Source organism: Muntiacus reevesi, chromosome 1, assembly GCF_963930625.1.
Source record: "Muntiacus reevesi chromosome 1, mMunRee1.1, whole genome shotgun sequence".
NCBI classification, from domain to species: domain Eukaryota; kingdom Metazoa; phylum Chordata; class Mammalia; order Artiodactyla; family Cervidae; genus Muntiacus; species Muntiacus reevesi.
In genome coordinates, this window is record NC_089249.1 from 282364237 (window position 1) to 282390140 (window position 25904).

Genomic DNA, 25904 nt, shown 5'->3' on the forward strand with positions numbered 1-25904 from the left:
GGTGTGTCATCAGCAAATAGAGTTCAGACAAGACTGACAGCACCAAAGTAAAACTAAGTCCAGGAGGCCACAGTAACAGAATATCAATATTCTTTCTCCTGTTCCCAACCTTCTGACTTCCTGCCCTTGATTTAACAATCTAAGATATCACAAATCCCCAATTTTCCCTTCTAACTTAGTAAGGACTTGACATTCCTTGCATTCAAGGACAGCCACTCAGTCCCTTCCAGGCCAATGACTCTTAAATTGAGAGATTTGTCTGGCTGTAGGAAACTCTAGGGATAGATCCTCTATTACAGACACATCTCTTCACAGGAGGAAACTAAGGCACAGAGATTTTAGGGCATTTGCCTCTATTAGCAAATTTAGAGCCACAGACTGGAAAGCAGTAAGTTGGAGAGATTTTCTAAATCATACAAAGTTAAATATATTTATACTGACAGCTCAAAACTCTGTATTCACATCCTCTAATCATTTACTTAAAAATTACATTAAATATTGAGAAAAAATTATTTAAAACTATACACCATGAGGACAGTAAGGGTAACACAACTTTCTAGGAACATTTATATATTTACAAGCATTTTGTGAATGTAAATTACATTTTGTATAATGTCTTAGTATAAAAACACTGTCAGAATGCAATATTTTAACAAGAAGCTTTATTTTGAGTTCCACCCTTGGTTTTCAAAAGCTGAAACAACTAAAATAGCTTAGCCAAAGTAATGTACATCTAAAAGCCTATATTGCCTTTACCTGAATCCATGAAACGAAGCAATATCATACCACAGAGCAGTCTTCTCACCAAAACACGCACTGCGCTGGGCAACAGGGATGAACCTAACACGCTGTGGGTCGGCTCTGACGTGAATCCAGTGGATTCCGACTGCTGACGGGCCAAACCCCCAGTCCTGGTATATAATCTTCAGAATAATCTTCTCAGCAAATTAAGCCTTCCAAAGCTGACATTTGCTGTCGCTGCTATTTTGTCACAGAGAGTAATTCTGATCTTTTAAGCACCAGTGTACCATAATTTTTGGTCATCTCCAAATGCTCAGGGAAGCACTGACTGATCTAATAAGTCTTGTTTTGTCTTTAATGAGCACAATTTCAAGTGATCGTAAAAAGCCCACATACGGTCATTGTAACACTTGTGCACAATCTGTTCATCCAAAGGCATTTCTACTCTGCACTATAAACAGCAGTAGATGATGTGATGGGAAAAACACTCATCTACGAAAACGTTCAGGCAAAGGTTATAGAAGATGAATAAAAAATTATGGTCACACACGATCTTGGTTACACGAAGATGTTCTGATAGAGCAATAATAGAGAATAATGTGCCTATCCTCTCTGCTAGTTTTAGGTTCTGATCCTCAAAATATAGTTAAAGCTCATCAGTCATGGGAGGCACAGAATAATCATAGGCACTGTTTCAAATACACTAGAATAAAACAGTGATTTGATTTTTTTTCCTCAAAGTTTGCTCTAAATTTCTAGCAATTTAGTGATGGTAGCACTTCTCTGGACTTCCCAGGTGGCGCTAGTGGTAAAGAACCCCCCAACCAGTGCAGAAGACGCTAGTTACGGACGCCGACCCCTGGGTGGGGAAGATCCCCTGGAGGAGGACACGGCCACCCCCTCGGTATGCTGCCTGGAGAACCCCACGGACAGGGGAGCCTGGCGGGCCGCAGGGCGCTGGGCGGCCACACTCAGACACGACTGAGCACGCGCGCGTGCACCAATTCTTTCAAGGAGAGTGAACGTGCTACTGCTCAGCTCTGTGCCACTCTGCACCACCTCACAGACTGTAGCCCGCCAGGCTCCTCTGTCCATGAAATTCTCCAGGCCAGGACACTGGAGTGGGTTGCCATTTCCTACTCCAGGGGATCTTCCCAGCCCAGATATCAAACCTGGGTCTCCTGCATTGTAGGCACAATTTTACCATCTGAGCCACCATTTATTTTAATAATAGTACCTAAAGTTTACCTAGCACTTACTATGGTCCTGATACTGAGGACAGCATCTTCCATGTACTACTTCAATTAATTCCCTGAAAAACAATTTGTTTACTCAGCTGGTTAATGGCAGAGCCAGGATTCAAACCCAAGCTGACAACAGAGCCTGGGTTCCTATCTTCTGGGCCTTATGGCCACAGTCCTAGGTAATTTATAAACATTTGCTCTTTTACTAGGAAGAAAGAGGGCTTCCCTCTCAATTGGTAAAGAACCCGCCTGCAATGCAGGAGACTCCAGTTCAATTCCTGGGTTGGGAAGATCCACTGGAGAAGGGATAGGCTACCCACTCCAGTATTCTTGGGCTTCCCTTGTGGTTCAGCTGGTAAAGAATCCGCCTGCAATGTGGGAGACGTGGGTTTGATCCCTGGGTTGGGAAGGTTCCCTGGAGAAGGGAAAGGCTACCCACTCCAGTATTCTGGCCTGGAGAATTCCATGGACTGTATAGTCCATGGGGTTGTAATGAGTCAGACATGACTGAGTGACTTTCACTTTCGCTAGGAGGAAAGAAAAACTATTTCCCGCTAAACTGTAAGCTTGAAGAGACACAACAAATTTTGAATAAGACACAAGTAAATTTTATAGTAGCCAGTTTTCTAAAACATGTATGTAAGAATTAGTTCCTAACTATTATAGAGCTCTGAAAAACAGCACAGATGATGGGTGACAAGTGAGAGATTACAAAGGAACTGATGTTTTCATTATTGCTAACATAGGAGATTTCATATATTTGGTATATAAGGAAACTCTCTCAACTATGAAGTTAATTTTTGGCATACATTCACTTCTCTTTTCACCATGTATGTTCAGCTTAATCATATGAACTGACCATATTCACTTCTTAAAAGCAAAATGCTCAGAAGATCTAATGATATGTGACCAGTGAAAACTTTCATTAAAGTATCTTCTGACACAATACAGTACATTAAAATCTAAATAAGTCTTGTCATATATATCAGTTTCATTGATGTATACATTTCACAGCTATTAGCAAATGAAAAAAGCCAAAAAGCAAACTTTTTGTTTAAATGAATGTCCCATCTTAGAAAGGATAGATTTTGTATTGACTTAAACTGATTTTAACTTTACCAAACACTACTTACACTTCTACAATGGTCTGAGCAGTCCTCATCAAGCATGCAGAACATCGCGAGGGCATTGGTGTGAACGCGGCTGGGAAGCACCAGGAGATGCAGCCGGGGAACCTACCTTGGTCAGATGGATGACCCCTTTAGAAGTCACTGAGCAGCCCATGAAGCCAACGTACTGCAGCTCAGGACAGTGCTCCGCGAACGCTTTCACCGACTGGTCCGTCACCTGGGGAGAGCCGGGGGGACGGTGAGTCAGGACGGCGCGGCAGGCTGTGCCCTCTGCCAAGCCCCTCCCCTCCCCTTGCATCACTAACGTTTCCTTTTCCAGTGGACCGTCTGAATCCATGTGCAGACATGCTGAAAGATGTCCTGTGCTCTGTAAATCCGCCCTCAACCCACATTCCCTTCTACACCCCGTGTTTGTTTACTTCTTCATGTCTCAGAGACGTCAACACTATCTACCTCCACTTCTTCACATCTCCCCCAACAGATATGTATATATCTTGACATTTATTTCACATACTATGAAATTCACCATTTCAAAGGGAAGTCCCGTGGTTTTCAGCAGATTCACAAGTCGTGCCACCATCACCAACATCTAACTCCAGAACACGCTTCTCACCCCAAAAAGAAGCACCATGCCCATCAGCAGCCGTTCCCCAAGTCCAGCCCCTGCCCCCAAGTCCTGGCAGCTTTCTGTCACCATGGATTTGCTCGGTCCCAACATATTTGATAACTGAAACTGCACAATTGTTTCCTAAAGGGCAACAACAGTCTCTTTATAAGGTTTCTCCCTACAAGCGTTTCTTCTAAGACATCTGGTTCTGCCCCTCACTGCTTCAAACTTCTCAGATTTGGATGATATGATGGTTAAATTTAAGTGTCATCTTGACTACACCACGAGATGCTCAACTATGTGATTAAAAACTATTTGTGAAGGATTCTGGGTGAGACTAACATTGGAAACAGCAGACTGAATAAAGCAGATTGCCTCCCCAAGGTGACCACTCACCCTCAGTCACAGCCAGTCTGCTGAAGGAACGGAACAAGAAGGGGAGGAAAGGAGAATCTGCCCTCTCTCGCTCTCTCCCGCTCCTCCTCTCACTCTCTGCCTACCTCCACATTCAGACAGCAGTGACACATTCCCACCTTGAGACTGAGCTTTGGACTGGAATTACATCATCAGCTCTCCTGGGTCCTGTGCGTTTAGACTCAGCCTAGAACTATACCATCTGCTCTCTGTGGCCTCCAGATCGCCGGTTTGGGGACTTCTCAGCCTTCAGAGTGACAGGAACCAATTCCTTACAACAATCTCTTTTACACACACACACACACACACTCATACTAATTCTGATTCTCTGAAGAACCCTAACTAATGTGATACATATTAGAATTCCCTGAGGAATTTATTAAAACCTCAGAGTCAAAAGAGGTATAACCCAAGAATCTGTATTTTTAACAAGCCCCTAAGTGACTCTTAGGGATGTGAAAACTTGAGGCCCCAGAGCTGCAAAGAAGTTACATTGACAGCTTTTGGCATTTCTGCATGGCCCTGCTTTAAACCAAGGGCAGACTGAAATTCCTTTTTTGTCTCCTCCAGCCTCCAGAAATTTTCCATGTATAAAATTATCTTCTTATAATTGTGCTAACATTTCCTCCACTGTTCTACAAAGTTGTGGCATATAAAAGAAGGTCCAGATATTCTCTATCACAGGGTTAATTTCAGATTCACTTTCCTCACAGTCAAGATGAAATCAACAAGTTAAACACCACTGTTGGTTTTGCAAACAGCAGTGACTTACTTACTTTGCATTAACTTTAATATGGGTGACTTACTTTGTATCTCCCTTATCTATTCTGAACAGATATTGGAAAATAAAGTTATGTGGGTAGCATTAATTCTGAAACAGCACAAGAACAAATTCCTAAAATAATCAAACCAACAGCATCCATGGTACATCTGATAAAAGATTAATTCTGCCCTCAAAAGTAAAGTATGCTTCAGCATATTAAGACTAAGGGTGCCATTGATAAATTAAAAATGGGCCTTCCTGACACTCAGCTTTCTAAAAACATTATGTCAAGAAAGAATATTTAAGGCACTGAAATTGCCTGAAGCTTCAGTGAAAACCAATTTCTATTAAAAAAAAAAAAAAAAGTTGGGGGAAGGAGAGGGAAAGAGGTGAGATACCTATCACCATCTGGTTCACCATCCTGCCTAATCTCACTCTGACATCAGGCTTCTCCCAGATCCATCTCCAATGGGGGAAGAGGAATTCAGGTAAGGATGAAGGACACAGGAAAGCTCAGGTCCAAGGTGTTCAGGCTTTCAGAGACAAAATATTAAAATTGGCTTCGTGGGTCTTCCTCTTTCAGCTCAAGGAATCAAGTAAGAGCTTGGGAGCGCCCCCTGCACCAACAGAGTCCTAAGAGCTGAATGAGCCGAGTCAGTCCCCGGAATACCGGGACACTCTGTGTAGGCCGATACGTGTCTTAGGAGACAGAATCAAATGGCCCTGAGCTTAACACAACTGTGCGATCAACACCACTATCCAGTTCTAGAACAACGCCATCACCCCGCCCTGAAAAGTTCCTTTCTCCCCGATGCCCAAATGCAGTCAGTCTCCGCTCCTGCCCCGAGATGACCACTGATCTGTCTTAACCATCTACAGCTGCCTTTTCTGGAAACTTCATGTAAACAGGATTCTATAATAAACAGTCTTCTGTGTCTAGCTTCTTTAGCTAGTAATATTTTCTTTTGTTTGTTTTTTGAGGTTCCTCCTTGCTGTTACCTGTATCAGTAGCTGGCTCATTTTACTGCTGGGTAGATTTGCATGATATGACTATATTACATTTTGTTTATCCACTCACCAGTTGATAAACATTTTAATTGTTTACAGTGTGGGGCTTTGATAAACAATGCTTCTGTGATCGTTCACATACAAGTCTTTGTATGGACATATGTTTCATTCCTCTTGCATAAATATCTAGGATTGGAATTACTGAGTCATATGATAAGCTTAATTTTTTAGACATTTTTAAAAGTGAGCTGTTTTCTTATTAAGTTGCAAGAGTTCTTTATATAACTTGAATACAAGTCCTTTATCAGATATCTGCTTCACAAATCTTTTCTTCCATTCTGTGCCTTGTTTTTTCATTTTCTTGATGGTGGTCTTAGAACTAACATTTATGCCTATGGTGCTCCTGGAGTTAATTTTCGTGAATAGTGAGTGTGAAGTAAGGTGAAAGGTTCATTTTGTTTGCACATGAATTGCCCTATTTGCTGAAAAGACCATCTGGAATGGTTTGATTTTGAGGGATCATACTTACTCACAGACTGTGATAAAACCAGCCAGTAAATAAGAATTCATATGCAAAGAGAAACGTGGCTCAGGATTTGGAAAGTGGTATCAGAAAATTAGGGGGGGATGAGACCAGCTGGCAAAGCAGATTTTGACCTTTTAGTCAAAGCTGTGATAGAGAAAAAGGGAAGACGAACCTCAGATTCAACAGTGTCATCTCTTCACATGACAGAGACAGAGAAGACCACCTCCTTGAGCTGGCACTCTAAAAGCCAACTGACATTTTGATACCAGCGTGGAGACGACGCAAGTGCGTTTAGAGCTACGATAAGGAAACGCATCACTGGTGAGGAATGTCCTGTGCCTTCAGGGTCACAAGGGCCATGAAAAGCCTCAATAATACAGACACACACAAGATTCTAGTAGAGCCTCCACTGTGAATCCTAAGGGGGCCCTCTCTACTTGCTGACGCCTAAACAAATGACAACCAGAAACACGGAGGGCAAAGGCAGAAGGAAGATACTGGTTCTCATAAGCTCTTGAGAGCAGCACTCTGCCAGAACCCTTTGAGGGTGGTCTCTTATGAGATCAAATGTGGGCACAAGAAGAAATCTCCCGGGAGGTAGAAATAAAAGGCCTAGAAAATTCAGACGGGGGCAAATGTAATAGCCACTATGGAAGAAATGTGCATATGTGACTAAAATATTCTTCACTAGAAGAAAGAGAAAAGCAGAAGGTGAGCAGTACAGGATCACTCATTTTGCTTGAAGAGTTATTGTTATAAAATTATTATTTATGTTATTGTTTATCCAATATTTTTGAATTGCTGAATCTAGAGATTCAGTCCTTGAACACAGCTCAAAGTTTGGGGTACCAGTAGCCAAAGAACTTAAGAGGGAATAGAAAATAAAATGGCCGTATTTACTAAAGCCTTACTGTGGGCCAAGCCAAGTCCTCTCTGTAACAGGGAATCCCAATAACAGCCCTGACAGGCAATATTAGCCCCACGTTAGTGCTAAATAAGACACTTCAGTCATGCCTGACTCTTTGCAAACCTACGGACTGTAGCCCACCAGGCTCCTCCATCCGTGGGATTCTCTAGGCAAGAATACTGGAGTGGGTTGCCATGCCCTCCTCCAGGGTAAATCTAGCCCCATTTTACAGGTAACTAAAATAAGACTATCAGAGATTGACTTCTCCCAAATCAAACCACTAGCAGATGGCCAAGTGGGCTTTAACTTTGGTCTTTTAGATTTTGCAATCCATGCTCTTTAACTTACATATACTAGGTTGTGACTCATTTCATGGTGCTAATTTCACTCAAAAGCAAAAGCAAATTTAAGGCCCTCCCTTTGGCCCCAGAGAAGTGGAGTGGCAGGAATCAAGGCACCATGGATCTATTTTTTAAAGAATTTTCTAAAGAGAAGCACTACCCTTGATTACTTTTTTCATCTCCTAAGGATAGAATAGATGTGCTGAAATGCCGTGATAGTTTTCTTGTATATCCTAAGAATCCTCCCAAAACAAGAAAGCATAAAAGTGGGGTGTGTGTGCGCGCTCAGTTGAGTCCAACTCTTTGCGACACCATGGCCTATAGCCCTTCAGGCTCCTCTGTCCATTGTGTTTTGCAGGCAAGGATATTGGAATGGGTTACCGTTTCCTCCTCCAGGGGATCTTCCCGGCCCATGGATCAAACCCACGTCTCCTGTGTTTCCTGCATTGCAGGTGGATTCTTTACCTACTGAGCCTTTGGGGAAGTCCAAAAGTGGGTTGCAGTTATCTAATACAGAGGTGATGAAGAGGCTGGATTAACGGTAGTGAATTATAAAACCATATAAGTAGAAATTGATAATCCAAGAAAGCACTTTCACCTAAAAAGGATTAAAATTAAAGACTAAGAAAATGTGGATGGGAAAAGCTTTTACATAAATTTCAGGACTCTAAATAAAGAGATGCAGCTTATTCTTATTTTAAGACAAAGTTTCCTCAGAACATGGGTGGAGAGATCTATCTTGATCAGAATAAGACTGAGTCAATGAAAAGGGATTTGTAATCTGTGCTGAAAGATTAAATTTGGGGAATGACACTAGCGTATCAATAGAGAAAAGGAATTTATAATCATTAATTCTAAAAAGGTCAAGAAATCTTTGGACATTTTTACACTTGTGACATTAAAGAATTGTTCTGAATAATCCTACATGAATGTACTAAATAATATAAGTATTTCACAACTTTGCCCAGAAAAAAGTTTTCCCTAGAGTTCACCCCAAACCTACGAATTCAGGACTTGGAAATACATACTTCTAATAAGTTCTCTTAAAGATTCTTATGGAGTCAATCCATAAACAACTCATAACTAAATCTAACAACTAACCAGACCTTCCAAATATTAGTACTGAAGATGGTCCTGGGTATACGTGGCATCATGGGGTTATCTCTTTGCTGACCTCTACTGACACCACAGACCACCATGGTCCAAGACATGCCATCCTTCTGGACATTTTCAGCAGCTTGCACACTAAACATCTTTCTGCTACTCTTGATTCCACAAATCTATCCTCCACCCATCGAGTCACAGTGATCTTTCAAAGTGTACAAATCACATCATGTCAGTCTGCCATTCACACTCCTCCAGTGGCACCAATTACTCGAAGGATAAAATCCAAACTCCTATAAGCTACAAGGCCCTGTGCAATCCGCCTCCTCCCTAATTCTTCCACCCCGTTCATCATCCCACCATCCCCTGTCCAGGTCTGAAATCAAGTGTGAAGAAGGAACCAGGTTATGGAGGGCTGACGGTCTGGCAGAATGGTTGTGACTTGGTATGGAAGGAATGTATTTTATTGGTAACGTGAGACATGCAGGGGTCAAGGAATTAAAGGTCCCTTCAAGTTCCAGCCTCCTGCAGGCACATAACGGATGGTGCCATCCATTAAAGGCTCTAAGGGAAGGGTGATAAAGGGTGAGCTGTCCTTCAGGGCCCATGAGGTCACCTGAGGACCCACTAACGGGATCTTCTGGCCTCAGGGAGGCTGCCAGCGGGTTACACCTGCAGCGGGTCCTGCCCCGTGTGAAGCAGCATACCACACAGAGGGGTACCTCCGCAGCCAGGCCGAGCCAGTCAGTGAGCATCCACATCTGACAACGGACCAAGAAGTACCACGTGAAGTGCTACAATGATAGAAGTCCCAAGTGAAGAATCTGATTCAGATACCGAGTAAATATGCACGATACTTCAGGAGCTTTCAAATGCAATACAATAAAATTTCTCCATTTATTTAGTTGAGTCTTCAAACTCTATGAAAATTTCTTTTTCATTTTCACCTTCCTTTGCTCTTCTGTATTCTATTTTTTCACAGGTCATAAAACACTTTCAATTAATGCACCCTCCTTTGAAACAAAAAGCACAAAAGAGATTCATACTGACCACATAAAAGGAAATAGGTAAACATGGAGAGAAAGTACTTGGTATGGATTCGCCTTATGAATCATTTCAGTAAGACCTTTTCACTATGCTCTTACTGTAATAAAAATCTCATATTTTTAGTGAAGTTTAAAAGGAAATCTGAAAGAACATTATTTAAACATAGCATTCTTTTAAATGCGGTCAGACAGCGTTTAGTGAGTAAATGCCACGTGCCGAGTGCTGTGCCTCACACCATGACCAAGACAAGCCGCCTTCACGGAGCTCACAACCTAGCGAGAAAGAGTCAATGCAAAGGATTTATCACAAGTGAGATCCCTCCTTCAGTCACCTGCGGTGCCTACCAACTATTCCTTTCTATATATGAGCAATAATCACATGGTACACAAAGAAAGTTGGGTTAGTGATTCAGAATCCACCTGGCAACGTGGGAGATGCAGGTTTGATCCCTGGGTCGGGAAGACCCCCTGGAGAAGGAAATGGCAGCCCACTCCAGGATTCTTGCCCAGGAAATCCTATGGACAGAGGGGCTTGGCAGACTACAGCCCACGGGGTCACAAAGAGTCAAATACAACACGAAACAGCAACACATAGAAAGAAGTCAAAACTATGACTAAAAATCATATTCTATTATACAAATAAGATTATTCTCAAATATGTTAAGTTATTGTATGCCTGGTATCATTATATGCCCAATGTCATTTCAGTAGAGAGCTAGAATATATATTGCTTTTATAAATCATGAAAAAAAAACAAGGATTATTTAAGAACTCATGCTTACTACTACAACTTTGGCTTTTAATTAGCATGATTCAACTATTTCATTAGGTAAATCAGAAGCACAGACAGTAAAATCTTTTAACATTTTATGACGAAAAATTTCAAAAACATAAAAAAGTAGAAAAAACAATAAAATAAACCTCCATTTACCAATCATCTACCTTCAATATTACTAGTTCATTGTCAAGTTTGTTTTATTAATAGCCCTATCCACCTCTAAAACATCACATTTATCAGTAAATATTTCAGTATATCTCTAAAAGATAGGATCTTTTAAAAATAAGAGCCATAATACTCTCATCATTCCAGCAAAAATGTTCATGTGAGACTTAATATGAAAAATGAACTATGTATAGTTTTATGGAGATAATAATCCAACATGGTAATTTAAAAATCTCATTAAAAATTTATAACAATTTTATAAAAACTGACCCTTTGTCAACAAGGGCACTGAGATTCATAACTAATCATTTTCTAAAAGTCTAAAATTCCATTAGTGACCAATGAGAATCTGATCATTTGATTGCTTGTTTGACCTTGCCTGATTTTTGCTCATTCTGTCTTGCTTAATGTTAGTCTGGGTTTAGAGAAGGCAGATTGGCTGATAAAAAGAGATTTATAAGTTATGCATTAAAGCATAGTGAAAGGGAAAGACACTGGTCCAGAATTAACAGCACAGATACGTGTCCCTATTAAAAAGATCTGTGATAAGTTAGCTATGACTCAACCATTTCCCTCTCGTTTGCTGACCAAGTTTCTTTGACTAATACTTTATTTTATTGAAATTCAATACTTGGGTAATGTAAATGAAACAGAACAATTAGTCTATTCTGTATCTGCTCACCCTTTAATTAAAGAAAGCAATAAATCTAAAGAGAAATCTCCAAACCTAACAATCATAGTTGTATTTAGTGACAATATTTACAAGGCATTTTCTAGTACACATACACATCTGCCCACTCACCCAGGTAGATACCCAGGCGGGTGCAAGTTCCATTTCACAAATGAAGAAACAGAGAAGTTAAAGTTGCCGGCCCACCTCTCATGTGAGCTGGTGCCCTCTGCATTACAGCATGCTCAATGATGGACTTAAAATACAATTCAAGCATCTATATGAGTGCGAAATTTGAGACCCATTAAGTAATGAATAAACATAGCTGATAACAAAGTCCTCGTTTCATAAACATACAACTAATTTAATTCTTTGGTCATATTACAGGAAAAAATGTTTCGATTCTCTGAAAGTAAAGCGTCTTCCATTCTGTCAAGCTTTATTTCATTTCTAAATAGAACTTTTAAATTAACAGATATGGTTAGTTTGAGGATTCACTTCAAAGAGTATAAAGTGAAATTTATGAGAATGTGACTGAAGCCTAAATTAAATCCACCAGACAGATCACTTACCAAAATCTGTGTGGATGCGTCACATGTTATGCAAGAAAACAGGGGAAAATAGAAGTCGTAAACACAACTTGAATTCTGACTCATCTAACTTTGAATGGGGTTTCATCACAAAGGGTAAAATGAACTGAAGTCCCAGAAGGCTCACACACAAAGAACGGCGCTCAGAATAGCAGAAGAGCTAGTTAGTATTTCAGAAGGCTTGCTAAAAGTCACGGAGGAAGAGGAAAACCACCACGATAAAGGTAACTTCCTTAGACTCCCACACCACCTAGGCCTCTCTTCATCTACAAACCCGGGTGTTCTCTGCCTCCTCCCAGCCTCTGCCTGAACGCCTCCTCCCCCCGACAGGGGCTGTCCTCTCCCCTTCCCTCCACCCCCACCTACTCCGTTACCTCGCCCTGGGTCTTCTTCCTTCTCCTCGTGTTTCTTCTGAACCCTTTATGCCCACTATGACACCTTTTCTTAACTGGCTGCTCACAATACGGAACGAAGGATTTTAAGTATGATCATTGTATTAATTTCAAACCAGTGACATTAAACTTTTCCTTTATCTCAGAAATGTAAGATGATCTGAAATCACGGGACGCAGCCTGAGCTGCAATCCAGCTCCTCGTCCTCCTAGCTGTCTGACTTCAAAGAATTTATCTGCTTTCCAAAAGTATGAAAATGAGATAGAAACCTAACAGGCTTCTTGTGAGCATTCCAAGAAAATCCCCATGTGCTGGACACACTCCACACGGTGCACCTAACAAAGAGGAGCGCCTACTCAGTGCACATACATCCTCCCCCCAATTCCATGGAGCTGGCGCTCTGAACACTATGGTACAAAATTAACTTTTTTTCTTATCACTGTACTTGATCCAACACATAAAGCAGCATTTAATGACAGTCTCCATTATGATATGTCCCACCTACCACCAAGTCACTAGAAATAGAAATGACAATACATGAATAGTTCTATACTTGTTCACCAGGTTGAAGTCACATATTGGGAGAAAAATGTAAGTTAAATGAGACTTTCAGTGGGTAAAATATCAGTAGCAAGTTTCATTGTACACAGGTTTACCTATACTTTGTAATACACATCTAAAACTGCCAATAATAAAAGGAAGCAACCCAAACAACTCTGTATTTTCTAAGGGTACACTGACTCTATTTTTAATGTTCTCACTTGCAAACTATCTTAGTCTAACAGCACTTGGATACGACAGTACATTGCTAGTATTCTTACAGCTCTGCAAAGCAGAACAAAGTATATACACCAAAACTGGGCGTGGTGACACTCCTAAATACACAATGTGTCAGATAATAACTAGAACAGCGAAGCTTCTTACCTGTGATTTTAAGGAACTTAATTCATCAATATATGAGAAGATTTGACTTAAAAGTATAATATTCTATAACAGAAAAGAACTACCCTCCTCCCTAGGAGGGTGATATATAATATGCAAAAAGAAAATATATAGAAGCAAGAGAACAACCTTCAAAAAGTCACTCGTGTTTGTGAAAATATTTCAGATTAAGTTTTAATATTTTAACAACAGAAAACGCTTCCCAGGATGAATAAAATCCAACCAAGGTATAAAGTCTTAATAATTTGTGTTTTAATCATAAATGAAAGCCAATAATCTCCTGTTTAAAAAAAAAAAGTGTACCAACACCCTAATATATGAATATAGAACATTTCTTACATATTCATGTTTAACATTCTTTAAACAAGAAAACCTATTATCAAAAAACAAAACCTAAAATTAGGTTATACATTTTTCATCATGTCAGACAAATACATTCATAGCTCGCTAAACGTTCCTTCTTACATTTCAAACAGCTCATAAAACCCCCCCTCCTTTAACAAGGTTCCCACAATAACCCGGAGCAAGACAGCAAGTCCTGACCTAGTCCACTTGGTCTGCATACTTAACCTTCACAAAAGAGGCCACGCTAAGTAACAAGAGCGCAAAGGAGGTGTCTTCCTTGTCAATTTTGGCAGAGGGGGAAAATAGTATGTGTAAATATGTTTAACTTCATTTTTCAAATTAGAAGCTCAGGAAGAGCAGAGCTCATGAACAGTGTCAAGACACAGATTCATCTCTCTAGGAAAAGGGGTCAAAGGAGGTCTTTCATTACTTTCAAAACATCCCCTCTAAGTCCAGGTCAACATGTACCTTCACGGGGCCTGACAGACTACTCACTACACACTTACTGAATACATGGATGAATCAAACTAGGAAAGGCAGGTACTAGAAAAACCAGCTCACTGAGGATGAAGTAAGGATACTGCAGAATTTCTACTGCTAAGAAAAAGTTGGTAGTTGAGTACCTATTTGCCAGGCACTGTACTAGCTGATTTTTATTTACATTTATGTAAACCACAGTGTAAAGGTCTTAAAGGTGTTTATATGTTTTTACCCAGAAGGAGCGCGTCTAGGGGCTTCTGGGCAATAGGCCCAGCAGAGAGGCGGGCAGATTTGTGGACCAGGACACTCACCACAGCAGTATTTACAGAAAGAACCGAAACCTCTCAGACGTGTTAACACAGGATAATGGCTAGATTACGGGGTATATTTCTGATAAACTGCCATGTAGCCATGAAAGATCACATCTTTTTAAATATTTAATGAAGTCAGAAAAATACAGTGTGACAAAGCAGGATTATACAATTATTAGGAGTTTAAATTCTGCTAAGTATATAAGCAGAGTGAAAAAACAGGTGATACAATGTTAACTGCCTCTTGCTAGTGGGATTATGTAAGTGTGATTTTAATTTTCTTTATGTTCCTCTTATTTTCCAGAGTTATACATCAATATTTTTATGTTCTTACGATCACAGAAAATAAATGCTTTAAAAACGAAAAAACTATGGGATAAGGCTTTTGAAAGTTTACTCTCTACATGAACTTGAGGCATTTTTCCCAACAAGGAACTGGAAGATTAATTTTAGATACATTAAAGAAATAAATACAGACAGCTTGTACAATTGCTAAAAAATAATAATAGAAATAAAATAAAATTTACTCTTATTTTAACCTAAATAATCTTCTTGAAACTTTAGAAATTTTAAGAAACAAATGAAAATTTTCTTAGAATTTAGAAAAAGAGAACTTATTTTAACATATAAAATTTTTTTATTTATAAATCAGTACCATATTTCTACCTAGTCATTATTCTTCCATGCAATAAGAAAATATACTATAAAACAATAAACAATACACCTAAGTACACTTTGCTTGGGTAAGCCAAAAAGAACTGTTTTTAAAAGTTTGTTTATGTATTTCCCCTATATATTAACAGATATTAAGAAACATAAAAAAAAATACCATATAGAGTCAGTTCACTAGTTTAGAATGAAAATATAGAGCAAAGAAATGTTAAACCCTGAATCCCTGTTCCAACATATAACTGGGTAACAAACAGCGCTGTACTAAAAAATACTTCAAATGTACACAAATATGAGATGCCTCGTGGAGAGAGGCAAGCCAGGAACTCTCCAAAGCAACTGCTTTAGCGACATGGTGATAATGTCGTGCTGCATTACACGGCTTCTCCCCTGTATTTTGTCTTTAAACAATAATCAAACACATCCCAGACCTCACGGGCACGGAGTCTAAGGCAGGTCTCCTTCGCTTTCACTGACCTAGTGAGGGCCGCGGTCCGCGCGCTCCAGCTTCCGAGACGCCCGCAGCAGGCCCTCCTCCTGCGCAGACGCCCGGCTCCTCGCCGCGGCTGCCCGGGGCGCGGCCCCGCTCTGCCGCCAGCTCTGGCCCCCGTGGCCCCCTCGCCACCAGCAGAGCTCCCGGCCCCTCCCGCTCTCGTGCCTACCCCGGCGCGGTTCCCTCCAGCCTCCACGGGCCGAAGCGTCTGGCCCTGCACCGCGCCGCAGCGCCTGAGGCCCACGCCTTCCGCTTGGGCGCACCACCTCACGGCGCCGGCCTCTCCACAGACGGCTCCTTCCGGAGCTGGTCCTCTCCTCTAACCCCAGGAACCAAAACCCGGCACCAGGCTGGGGGCTTCCCAGGCGGCGCTGGCGGTAAAGAACCCGCCTGCCACGCAGGAGGCAGAGGAGCCGGGGGTTCGCTCCCGGGTCGGGAAGACCCCTGGAGGAGGGCACGGCAACCCCGGTACTCCTGACGGGAGGGCCCCAGGGGCAGAGCCTGGCTGGCGCACCAAGCGGGGGGTGGCGAGGCGGGGGATGAGGCCACACGGCGCAGCTCGGCGTACTGCCCGGCCACTGGCCTCTCCCTCTTCCCCCTGTTTCCAAAACATGGACATCACGATCGGGCAAAGCTAACGTGCACCCGCGTGTACCCACACCGAAGCAGGGGCAGGCGGCGTCGCTGCAGCTTCAGGCGGCCTAGGCTTGAGTCTCTGCTTTCGCCTCCTACCAGCTGCACACTTAACCTCTCCAGATCCCAGGTCTCAGCTTAGCTGCTTCAGTACCCACGCCCACTGAGCTGTGAGGATGAAAAAAGGCAACACAGGAAAGGAATTCATATACTACAAACTCAATACAACTGCTTTCAAATGAATTCTTTAATTTGGCAAAAGAGAGAAAAGATCATATCTTAATCTGGGTGAAAACCAAGTTCTTGGAATCTCATTTTAAAAAAAAAAGGAACACTAAAGCATCAAAAGAAATATATCTTTGTTCAATGAGATTTTTGGTTTACTTAGTTGAAGACGCTTGGTCTTTCTGAATCTTACGCAATCTGTCCTTGCCTAACATTGTACAGTCCATTATGTTTAGAGGAGGCACTGAGACGTGGCCTACCTGGGAGCCAGATTTTAATTTTACTTCAATTTATAAATGTTTGTCATCAAGTATGTCACAGCTCTGTATGGTATATCTGTATATGCAATGGTGGTGGAGAGCGGTCTACACAGGTACCCATGACAATGTGACATAAAAGCTAAAATAGTTTCATAAAAATTGCTTTTGTGCACTGGCGTGAGGACCAAATGGTATCCTGAAAGTCACAAAGGAGAGACATTTAAAACACCATTTCAGGCACAGGACGTGAGGTAGGACCACTCAGAACAACAGTACAAAGGCCCAGAGATGGGCCTTACAAAATACATGGTAAAAATGAAAACATCCAGGCATCAAAATCTGGTTTTGCCCTAGCCACCTTGCAATTTTTATCATTGCTTAATCTTCTCTACCTCAGTTTTACATTCTGTAGAAATGGAGATAAGACTATCAGACTAGAGTTTTGGTATATATAAGGTCATTTTCCTAAAACTATAAATGATTACAGTTAACTTTGTTAACTGTATTTATTTATTATTTCTTCTAACGTCAGGTTTGAAAATTTTAACAAGGTTTCCTTAAAAGTTAATATATCTAAACTTTTGATATTCAAAGTTGATTTTTTTTTACAGTTTTGAGCACATTTTACTTTTTACGCATGGCATTTAACATTTACTGCCTTCAGAACATCTTCAGGGCACTCATGGCTTCTGGGGGTTTGTATCATCATCTACATTAAGCTAGGAAGTGACATGATTCACATTTCCCACATGTCAGGGATTAACATTCACACAACTTTTCACTTCTCTTCTAGTTCCAGAACAGAATGGATTAGCCTACTCTTCCTGATAAGTACAGCAAAAAAAAAAAAAAAAAAAGTGGGCATTATATATAAATAAAACAAATACATGAAGACTCTGACACTGTGGCCAGAAAAAGCAAAACGGCGGGGCTTTCCTGAGTTTTGCTTTTTTTGTTTTTTGGGTTTTTTTTGCCTATGTTCACCAATGTTTCCAGACTGCTAGCTTCTCTAGCACTAAATCAGGGATGTGTGAGGCAAAAAATAATACAGAGAATTCACCACTATGTTGTCCTCAGGTTCCCAGGGAAAGATCAAGAGATGTTGGGATTATCCAACAAAAATGTTAAATCACACGTCATAATAATGTTCCAATAAACAAGTACAGACATTCTTGAAGCAAAATTTTAAACTGTCTCAGAAAGATATAGAAAATATTTTTTTTTTAAAAATGGAAGTTTTAGAACTGCAAAGTAAAATAATCCAAAAGAAAAAATGTCACTGGATGTTATCAACAGTAAAATGAAGATAGGAGAGCAAAGAGCCAATAAATGGCAGATAGAAAAATACAAAGTATCCAACATGAAAAGAGAAAACACACTGAGCAAAATGTAACATTCATGTCATAAGTATTTCAGGGAAAAAAAAAAGAGAGAAAGAATGTGGAACTAAAACAGTACTCAAAGAAATAATGGTAAAAATTTCCCCAAACTTGGTTAAAAAAATATACCTACAAATTCAAATAGATGAGTGAACCCCCAAAAGTAAAGATTAACACAAAGAATCACGTGCTATAACATATCATAATCAAATTTCTTAAAACTAAAGACAAACAAATCTTGAAAGCAGCAAAATCTCTTTATGGAATTTGAAAAACAATTCAGTATTATAGCAGATTGCTCCTCAGAAACCAAGGATACTAGATGGAAATGGGACAATATTTTTCAAGTGCTGAAAGAAAAGAACTGTCAAGCCAGAATTCTATATCCAGCAAAAATATCCTTCAGAAGTGACTAGGAGACTAAGACATTCATTCAAAGATGAAGAAAAACTTACAAAATTTGTTGTTGGCAGACCTACCCTAAAAAAATAGCAAGTAGTTCTTGAAAAGGAAAATAAACAATAAAAGAACTACTCTTGGAACATTGGGAAGTAAGGAAGAAGAAGAGAAAAAGTAAAAAATTGGATTAATACAATAAGCTTCACTCTTCCTCTTGAGTTTTCTAAACCACATTTGATATTGAAACATTCGAGCAAGGATGGACTGAGAAAACTCCAAAGCCAGGTCCAACCCATCCTAGTCCTCCCCACACCCTGCTCTTTTCTCTTTTTCAACTAGTGAATGGACACACCAGCTTCCTCATTTGGCCTGGAGACCTAAGTTCTTCCTGACCCTGGACTACATGTCTAGACGTGCTTCATCCTGGTTACTGCTTTAAGAAAGGAGGATTTCACCTCTTTCCCTGCTAGGGACACTGAGAGACAAGCCAGGAATGCATCTCATATAAGACCTCTGAACGTTATTTTAACTATGATTTTTAAAACATGATTAACAGCAAAGGCTGATTCCTACTTATAATCTGGCCAAACACTACTAAATATACTGCTTTATTCTGTACCAACGTGCTAATTTATTAGAAACACACTGAATCCACATTAAGAAACAGTTATCATGCATATTTTATTACTCGGGGAATTCTATATTTAACTTATTCAAATAGTGAAGCTCGTTGTCTGGTAATACCTTTGTAAAGCCACGAACTTACACAGACACAGCATGAGAACGGAGCGCTGCACCCCTGCATTCAGAAATGCCCTCTACTCGGGCCTTGGTCCATAGTCCAGCAGCCCAAGCAAGATGCCCTGAGGAGCAGCGCAGAGCTGCGAAAAACAGAACATGTGTGACCCATACTTCCTGAAACATGCTATTAGAGATCACCTGCCCACAATTAGACATATTTCTATACTAACAAAATATGATCTCAGGGAAAGGCCCCACTGGAGGCCACCGCATTAGGGCAGGGAAACCAACTTCTGTTTCCTTTACCCAAAAGTAAACCCCAATGAATGAGGAGATTGTAAAACTAGTTAGAAAAGCCTGACATCTCTCTTCTACAACTGGGAAACACATTTTTTTGCATGCAAGAAAAAAGTGACATTATTTTTTAAGAACTGTTACATATCCAAGAAGCCATATAAATCTTTTCAAATGTTCTTAAAAGGTTTAAAAGCCAGGAAATTTAGATGCTTTAGCACCATTATTGCTAACCTTGGCACGGTGACTGCTACCAATCAATTTTTTCCTTTTAGAAAGAATGAATAATTTTGATGAATGCCATTGCAAATTACACAGTAAAAACATAATTTTTCATATGAATGGGGCCAATGTCTTTTGGCACGCTTGTCACCATCACAATATAACTGCTAATCTTCAAATATAGTTATTAACTTCAGAAAATCATTTAGAGGACCGATTCTCTTTAAGGTCAATGATTACCACAGTTAATGACCAACTGGCTTCACCATTCTGTCCTGACCTTTACAGCATGTTTTAAACTAACAAGACAATAAATAACTACTAATACCAACCTATTCTGAAGGGCATTTTTCAGTGACCATCTATACTCACTGAAAACATAATTGTTTTTTGTGTTTTATGTAATCACTGTTGATTTTTGCTTGTTTCCTTGCAGTAGCTGTGTGCTTTATCATAAAAGCAGAAATAAGGGTGGTGGGTGAAGAAACGGAAAATCAGAGATAAACTCTAACAGCATTTTTTTAAAAATACTAGTTAGACATGCATTAGTTTAGAAAATTAAAAGGGTACTGAAAAGTATCAAATGAATAGTAAAATCCGTCTTCTCCTCACTTTCATTTCCCAAAGTAATCACTCAAGTTTCTTACCAAAAAAAATTTTAATGCATATGCTCATGTATAATATATGTTCCTGTGTATTTTTCTTTTTAATTTCTTCCAACAGTTTCAAGCTTTATACATTGTCTTTCAGCTTTCCTTTTTTCACTTACAGTATCTTGGAGACCTTCCACATCAACATGCATAGGCTTATTTCAATTATATAACTGCAAAGTATTCTATCATATGAAAATGCAAACTTATTTAACCAGTTTTATATTTATGTTATCTACTGTTTTGTTGTTGCAAACAGTACTTCAATGAATATACTTGTACATATATTTTGAAAAACCTGTGCAAGTTATCTGCAGTATTTCTGGGTAAAGAACATTTTCTTTTTAATTTTGAGAGACTTTGCTACAATATCTTCCAGAAACACTATACTGACTCATATGCACCCAGCAGGTATCATCACACCTCTTGTTTTCACCAACCTGCAAGATACAAAAGATCTCAAGGTATTCTCTCTTAGAATTCTTTAAGTATTAATAAGGAGGAAATAAATCTTCCCATGTTTATTCAGAGATAGCTGCTCTTAGCTATTATTTCCTTATTTAGTTAGAACAGGAAAATCAAGTCTGACCCCTTTAGTTTAGGGTCTGATAACAGCTACTCAGTAAATGCCTGATCCCTTATCAGTGGAATCAAACAATTTAAAAGAAATCCTTCTACAGTCACACTTTACTGTCCTGATAAAATTCAACATCTGGTTTTCAAAATTCACAAGGTTTCTTGACAGTGAGTAAAAAAAGTTGGCAAGACTACAAGACAAGTAGGTTACAAACAAAAAGACATACAATGGTAAATACATCATACAGTTGCTTTCCTATAGCTGTATCATAGATGACTATCTACCCTGTTATAAACAACACACATTTCTCCATACTATATAAACCTTCTGAAAAGCTAAATAATATTACACCAATCCTATAAAGTAGTATTTTACAGGTTTTAGTCTTTCTATAAAGTATACTTTATATATCCTTCTACAATTTGCTTTTCAATCAACATTATGTTGCTGAGATGTAGACATATTGATGTATGTAAATCTACTCCATTAATTTAACCTCTTTCAATTCTTTAATAAACAGTGATACATTTATCAATTATATTATCAATTTATATTTAAATTATTACAAACAGTGTTGCAATGGACATTTTTGCATATCTCTTTGAAATACGTACAAAAGCCTCTGCAAGATACACATATATTGTAACCAGAAATGAAATTGCTGAGTCCTTTTGCACAAGTGTTGGAGATAATATTAAAAAAGAGAATACCTTTCCATTATTGTTGAGAGTATAAATTAGCATAAGCATTTTGGAAAGCAATTTGGACATATCTTTAAAGTTTCTAAATCTGTACCTACTTAGTTTATTACTAAGATTTCTTCCACTCTTATAATTTCATAACTGGGAGATTTTCTTGTTACCAGATATAAAACTGGCTTAGGCTGTAACAGCATCCAGAGCAATTAAGCAAAAATGGGAAACATACTAATACATGATTGAAGAATAGTGCGTGACAGATTCAAAAGTATCATAAGTGCAAAGTCAACTCAGCAAGTGTTTTGTTAAATCAGAAAATCATGTTGATAACAAGTTTTGGAAAAACAATATTCTTAAAAAAAACACTATTTTCAAACTGTTTTCAGAAATTCTGGAGCAAGTAAAACTACAAAAACGAGGAAAAACACAGTAATATATTTGGTGTGGATTCCAGCAATCATTTCTTTTCTGAAATTTGGCAGTGCACATGTCTGAGAATTTAAATATCATTTAAGTATCCTATGAGTCATATAGAAAGATACGTGAAACACATATCAGACAATGCCTTGACTTGCTATGAGGTAAAAGGCACAGAAATAACTCCAGGCCTTCAAGAGAGCTTTACCGACACCAGATTTCCGTGCTGGCAGAGGGGCAAACACTACTTTACCCACACCACAGCTTGGTAACAGGGACTGCTGCGGTTCCTTACGTTCTAACTGGGAAACCCTCAAATTCGCTTATGCATTATGAACCTGGGCCGCCATCAGATGAATCCGTTACACTTGCATTCACAGAGCACTGCCCCGGCAGTCCAGGGGTTAAGACTGTGTTCCCAACGCAGGGCGCACAGGTTGGATCCCTGGCTGGGGAGCTAGGCTCCTTCATGCTGAGCAGCATATCCAAAGAACACAAGAAAACAAGCAAACAAAAAACTACATTCATAAATCAGCTCAGCAAGTAAAAGCAAGCCACTGAGTCCATAAAACATTCTCAGGAAAAAACATTCAAAATGGTTACTGCATGTTCAAAGCAATGTTGAAGCTAATGTAGAAAAGCAAAGCTTTCCTAACCTGTCTATGAAATTTCTCTTTAAAGACAACCGACATAAATTACAGAAAGGACATTGTACTCCAAGAAAACAAGGCTTTTTGAATCTTCATTTCTGTACCGCAGCAGGTCGTCTCTAACAGTAATCCTTGTATTTAAGCATGTGGAATGGTTCATTGGAGACTGCCTTCAAATAACTCATACCTGCTAAATGTATTACTTTAAATCTTTACTAATATTTTTGCATTTGTTAAAGCATAAGATGCCACCTCTCCACCCACAGTCCTTCAGATTGCAGAAGCACCATCTCACCATTCAGAGGCTTCTTTCGTGTCGCACGGCTTACCAGTGTCACTTCTGAAACTATTCCCCTCTCCCGCTCCTTTCCGGCTCCCTCTCCCAGTAGGTCAGATTTTGCTACCAGCTGATACTCATCCTCCTTGCTTCTAACATCCAGCATTAACTACTGAGGATAGTTAGAAGGAGCAATAATGTAAGAAATATTTAGGTAAATAATAAAAAAATCTATAAACAAGTATCTACATGAAAGTAATAATAAGTATGAAATCACCATTTCTTACAATATTGCTATGTTAGTTAAATTTGTGTTTTGAATTCAAGCAAAAAACTAATTAGGATATGAATACAATTTATAGAATCCAGAACTTCCAATGTAAAGAATTTTCAAGGTTCATTACAGTAAATAATTGGTGAATCAGTTCTTAAATGCCAAACTCTGCTTCTAAGAAATAGAGAACAGTTGTAAAAAAATTGCAACATATTCAAGCAGATTCCCTCAAATGAGCTTGAATTGGCTAAATTATATAGGGGGTTGTATTTCAGAGGAGACATCAATGACCAATCTTCAGAACTCTCTGAGCACACACAGCCTCTTTCCGAATCCAGTGCCCACCTAAGGAGAAAACGGCCCTCATTCTTTCCTTCTCTCCGCTACTTAAGTCACCCATGTGACTAAGGCTGACGACCCAATATGAATTCTAAGTAATCATTAAGACAACCTAAAGACATCACTTATTCCCAAGGGATGAACAGTATACTGAGAGAAAATGGAAATCATAAATGCCTCTAATTATTTCTTCATCATTAATTCTGTAATGTTAAAGAGTAACAGATTCCTACGTAAGTGTATTCCAAGGAAAGACAACATGCTAACTTGTAGAATACTCAATCAATTAACATAAGCCCTAATTTCACAAAAATATGTTTCTATCCCACAAAGGTGAGTTAAGTTAGAATGGTAAAAACAAAGGACAAAAGTCAAGCCTACTCTCTGCTCTTCCCTACATAAGGCTGTCAGAGAAATCGAAATATGCCCGTCAGAAAATCATGCAGAAAACATGAATAGACCTAGGGAGTATTATACTAAGTGAAATAAGTCAGACAGAGAAAGATGAATACCATATGATTTCACTTATATGTGGAATCTAAAAATATAAAATAAGAGATGAAACATAAAACCAGATTCACAGATACAGAGAACAAACTGGTGGTCCACAGAGGGGAGGAAGCGTGGGGGGAATGGGTGAAATAGGTACGGGATTAAGAGGTACAAACTCCCAGTTACAAAATAGGTCACAGGAATGTAAGGTACAGCACAGGGGATATAATCAATAACAGTAATAATTTTGCATGCTGACAGTAACTAGACTTAATCGTGGTGACCATCTTGTAACATGTAAAAATATTTGTCACTATATTATAAACCTGAAAATAACATAATCTTGTAAAATCAATTACACTTCAATTTTTTTAAAAAAAGAAAATTTTTAAAAAAAGAAAAAATGAAAATTATTCAGAATCAATGCTTATGCTAATCTTAACATCCTCCTCAAATTGGCTCATTACAGGTTACTGGTTCACAGATTTCTCGAAGTTGGATACCACGCAACCTGCATACTACGTTGCTTTACACACATATCTACAATATTAGAAATAATTTAGTGTGGCCTCAGTGAATGCACAATAAATTCATACAACACAATGGAATAGTGTTGAGTAGCATCTCTGTCAAAGAGATTAATCAATCTGGAAGGAAATTTATATACATGTATCTCAACACACATTTGTTGTTTATTCTCTAACATACTGAAATATATTTTTCCACAATACTGAAAAACATTAAGACAAAGGATAATTGTGGCAGAAGATAATTATTTTATCAATAAAATACGTTATGTTCTAGGGTCCTGAAGGCTTAACATGCAGCATATTTTAATACATATACACTGTAAAACTGATCTTAACTTTTCATGGGGTTGTTACTACCTTTTTTGTAGTATTCATAAAATCATAAATTTAGAAAATGGTACACTTTTCAATATGTGCTCACTGATCCCTACACTTAGGTAGACTCAAAGGTAAATTCATAAAGGAGAAAGAACAGATTTCAGAATATTTTTAAGCAATCCAATCACAGACTTTTAATTCAGTAGCAACAGGTTTCCCTGGTTCTTAGGGATATAACAGAACTATGTTGGGTTCACATTGAGGCTCAACCCCAATGAATCCTGAGCTTGAGTCCACAGAAAGACTGACCCAGTGCATAACATGTTTTGGTTCTACCTCTCAGGATGTCATTTCTAACATGTGAGACATGTCAATTTATTTCCACACTTTGTTATTTTCATATATTACATTGTTTTGAATTGGATGAAAATCAGATGATGGAATTCTTAAAATCCAAAATAATGCAATTTTTCCCAACATTATCACTTTTTTCTAAAGCCTCTTTATAGCTTGGCAATCCTAGATAAGCCACTTAGAAAAACTCACATTTAAGATGTTACTGAAAACAGATCTCAAACTTTTTATCTGGCTATCAGGGAGGGGCAGGAAATAATGCCTAAAACACAAAGCAGTTGTGGTGATGAAGTGAGAATCTACGTAAAAGTGCTTAGCAAAAAACAGGCACAGGAGAAGCGGGGGAAAATTTTCAGGCACAACTCTGAATCCTAACTGCTCTGTTGACTCTAAAAATCGCCAACTCTCTGCCCTCAGACAAGCCACTACACCTCTCTACACCTGTTTTTTCACGTGTAAACCATGCTCCTGGATTCCAACCCTTGCAGTCAGAAGCGTCTCTGACTCGA

The 25904-nt window shown here is 39.1% G+C and overlaps 1 protein-coding gene across 5 annotated transcripts in view; it reads right to left on the reverse strand.

Moving 5' to 3' along the window:
- Positions 1-25904, reverse strand: part of FBXL17 (F-box and leucine rich repeat protein 17) — a 498131-nt gene that overhangs the window by 354833 nt on the left and 117394 nt on the right. For 4 of the 5 annotated variants that reach the window (XM_065922840.1, XM_065922924.1, XM_065923111.1 and 1 more), the window contains exon 5: positions 3225-3332. The exons of the other annotated variant lie outside the window; for it this stretch is intronic. In XM_065922840.1, the coding sequence (XP_065778912.1) occupies positions 3225-3332 (108 nt within the window). The remainder of the gene's footprint in view (positions 1-3224; positions 3333-25904) is intronic. 5 annotated transcript variants of the gene reach the window in all.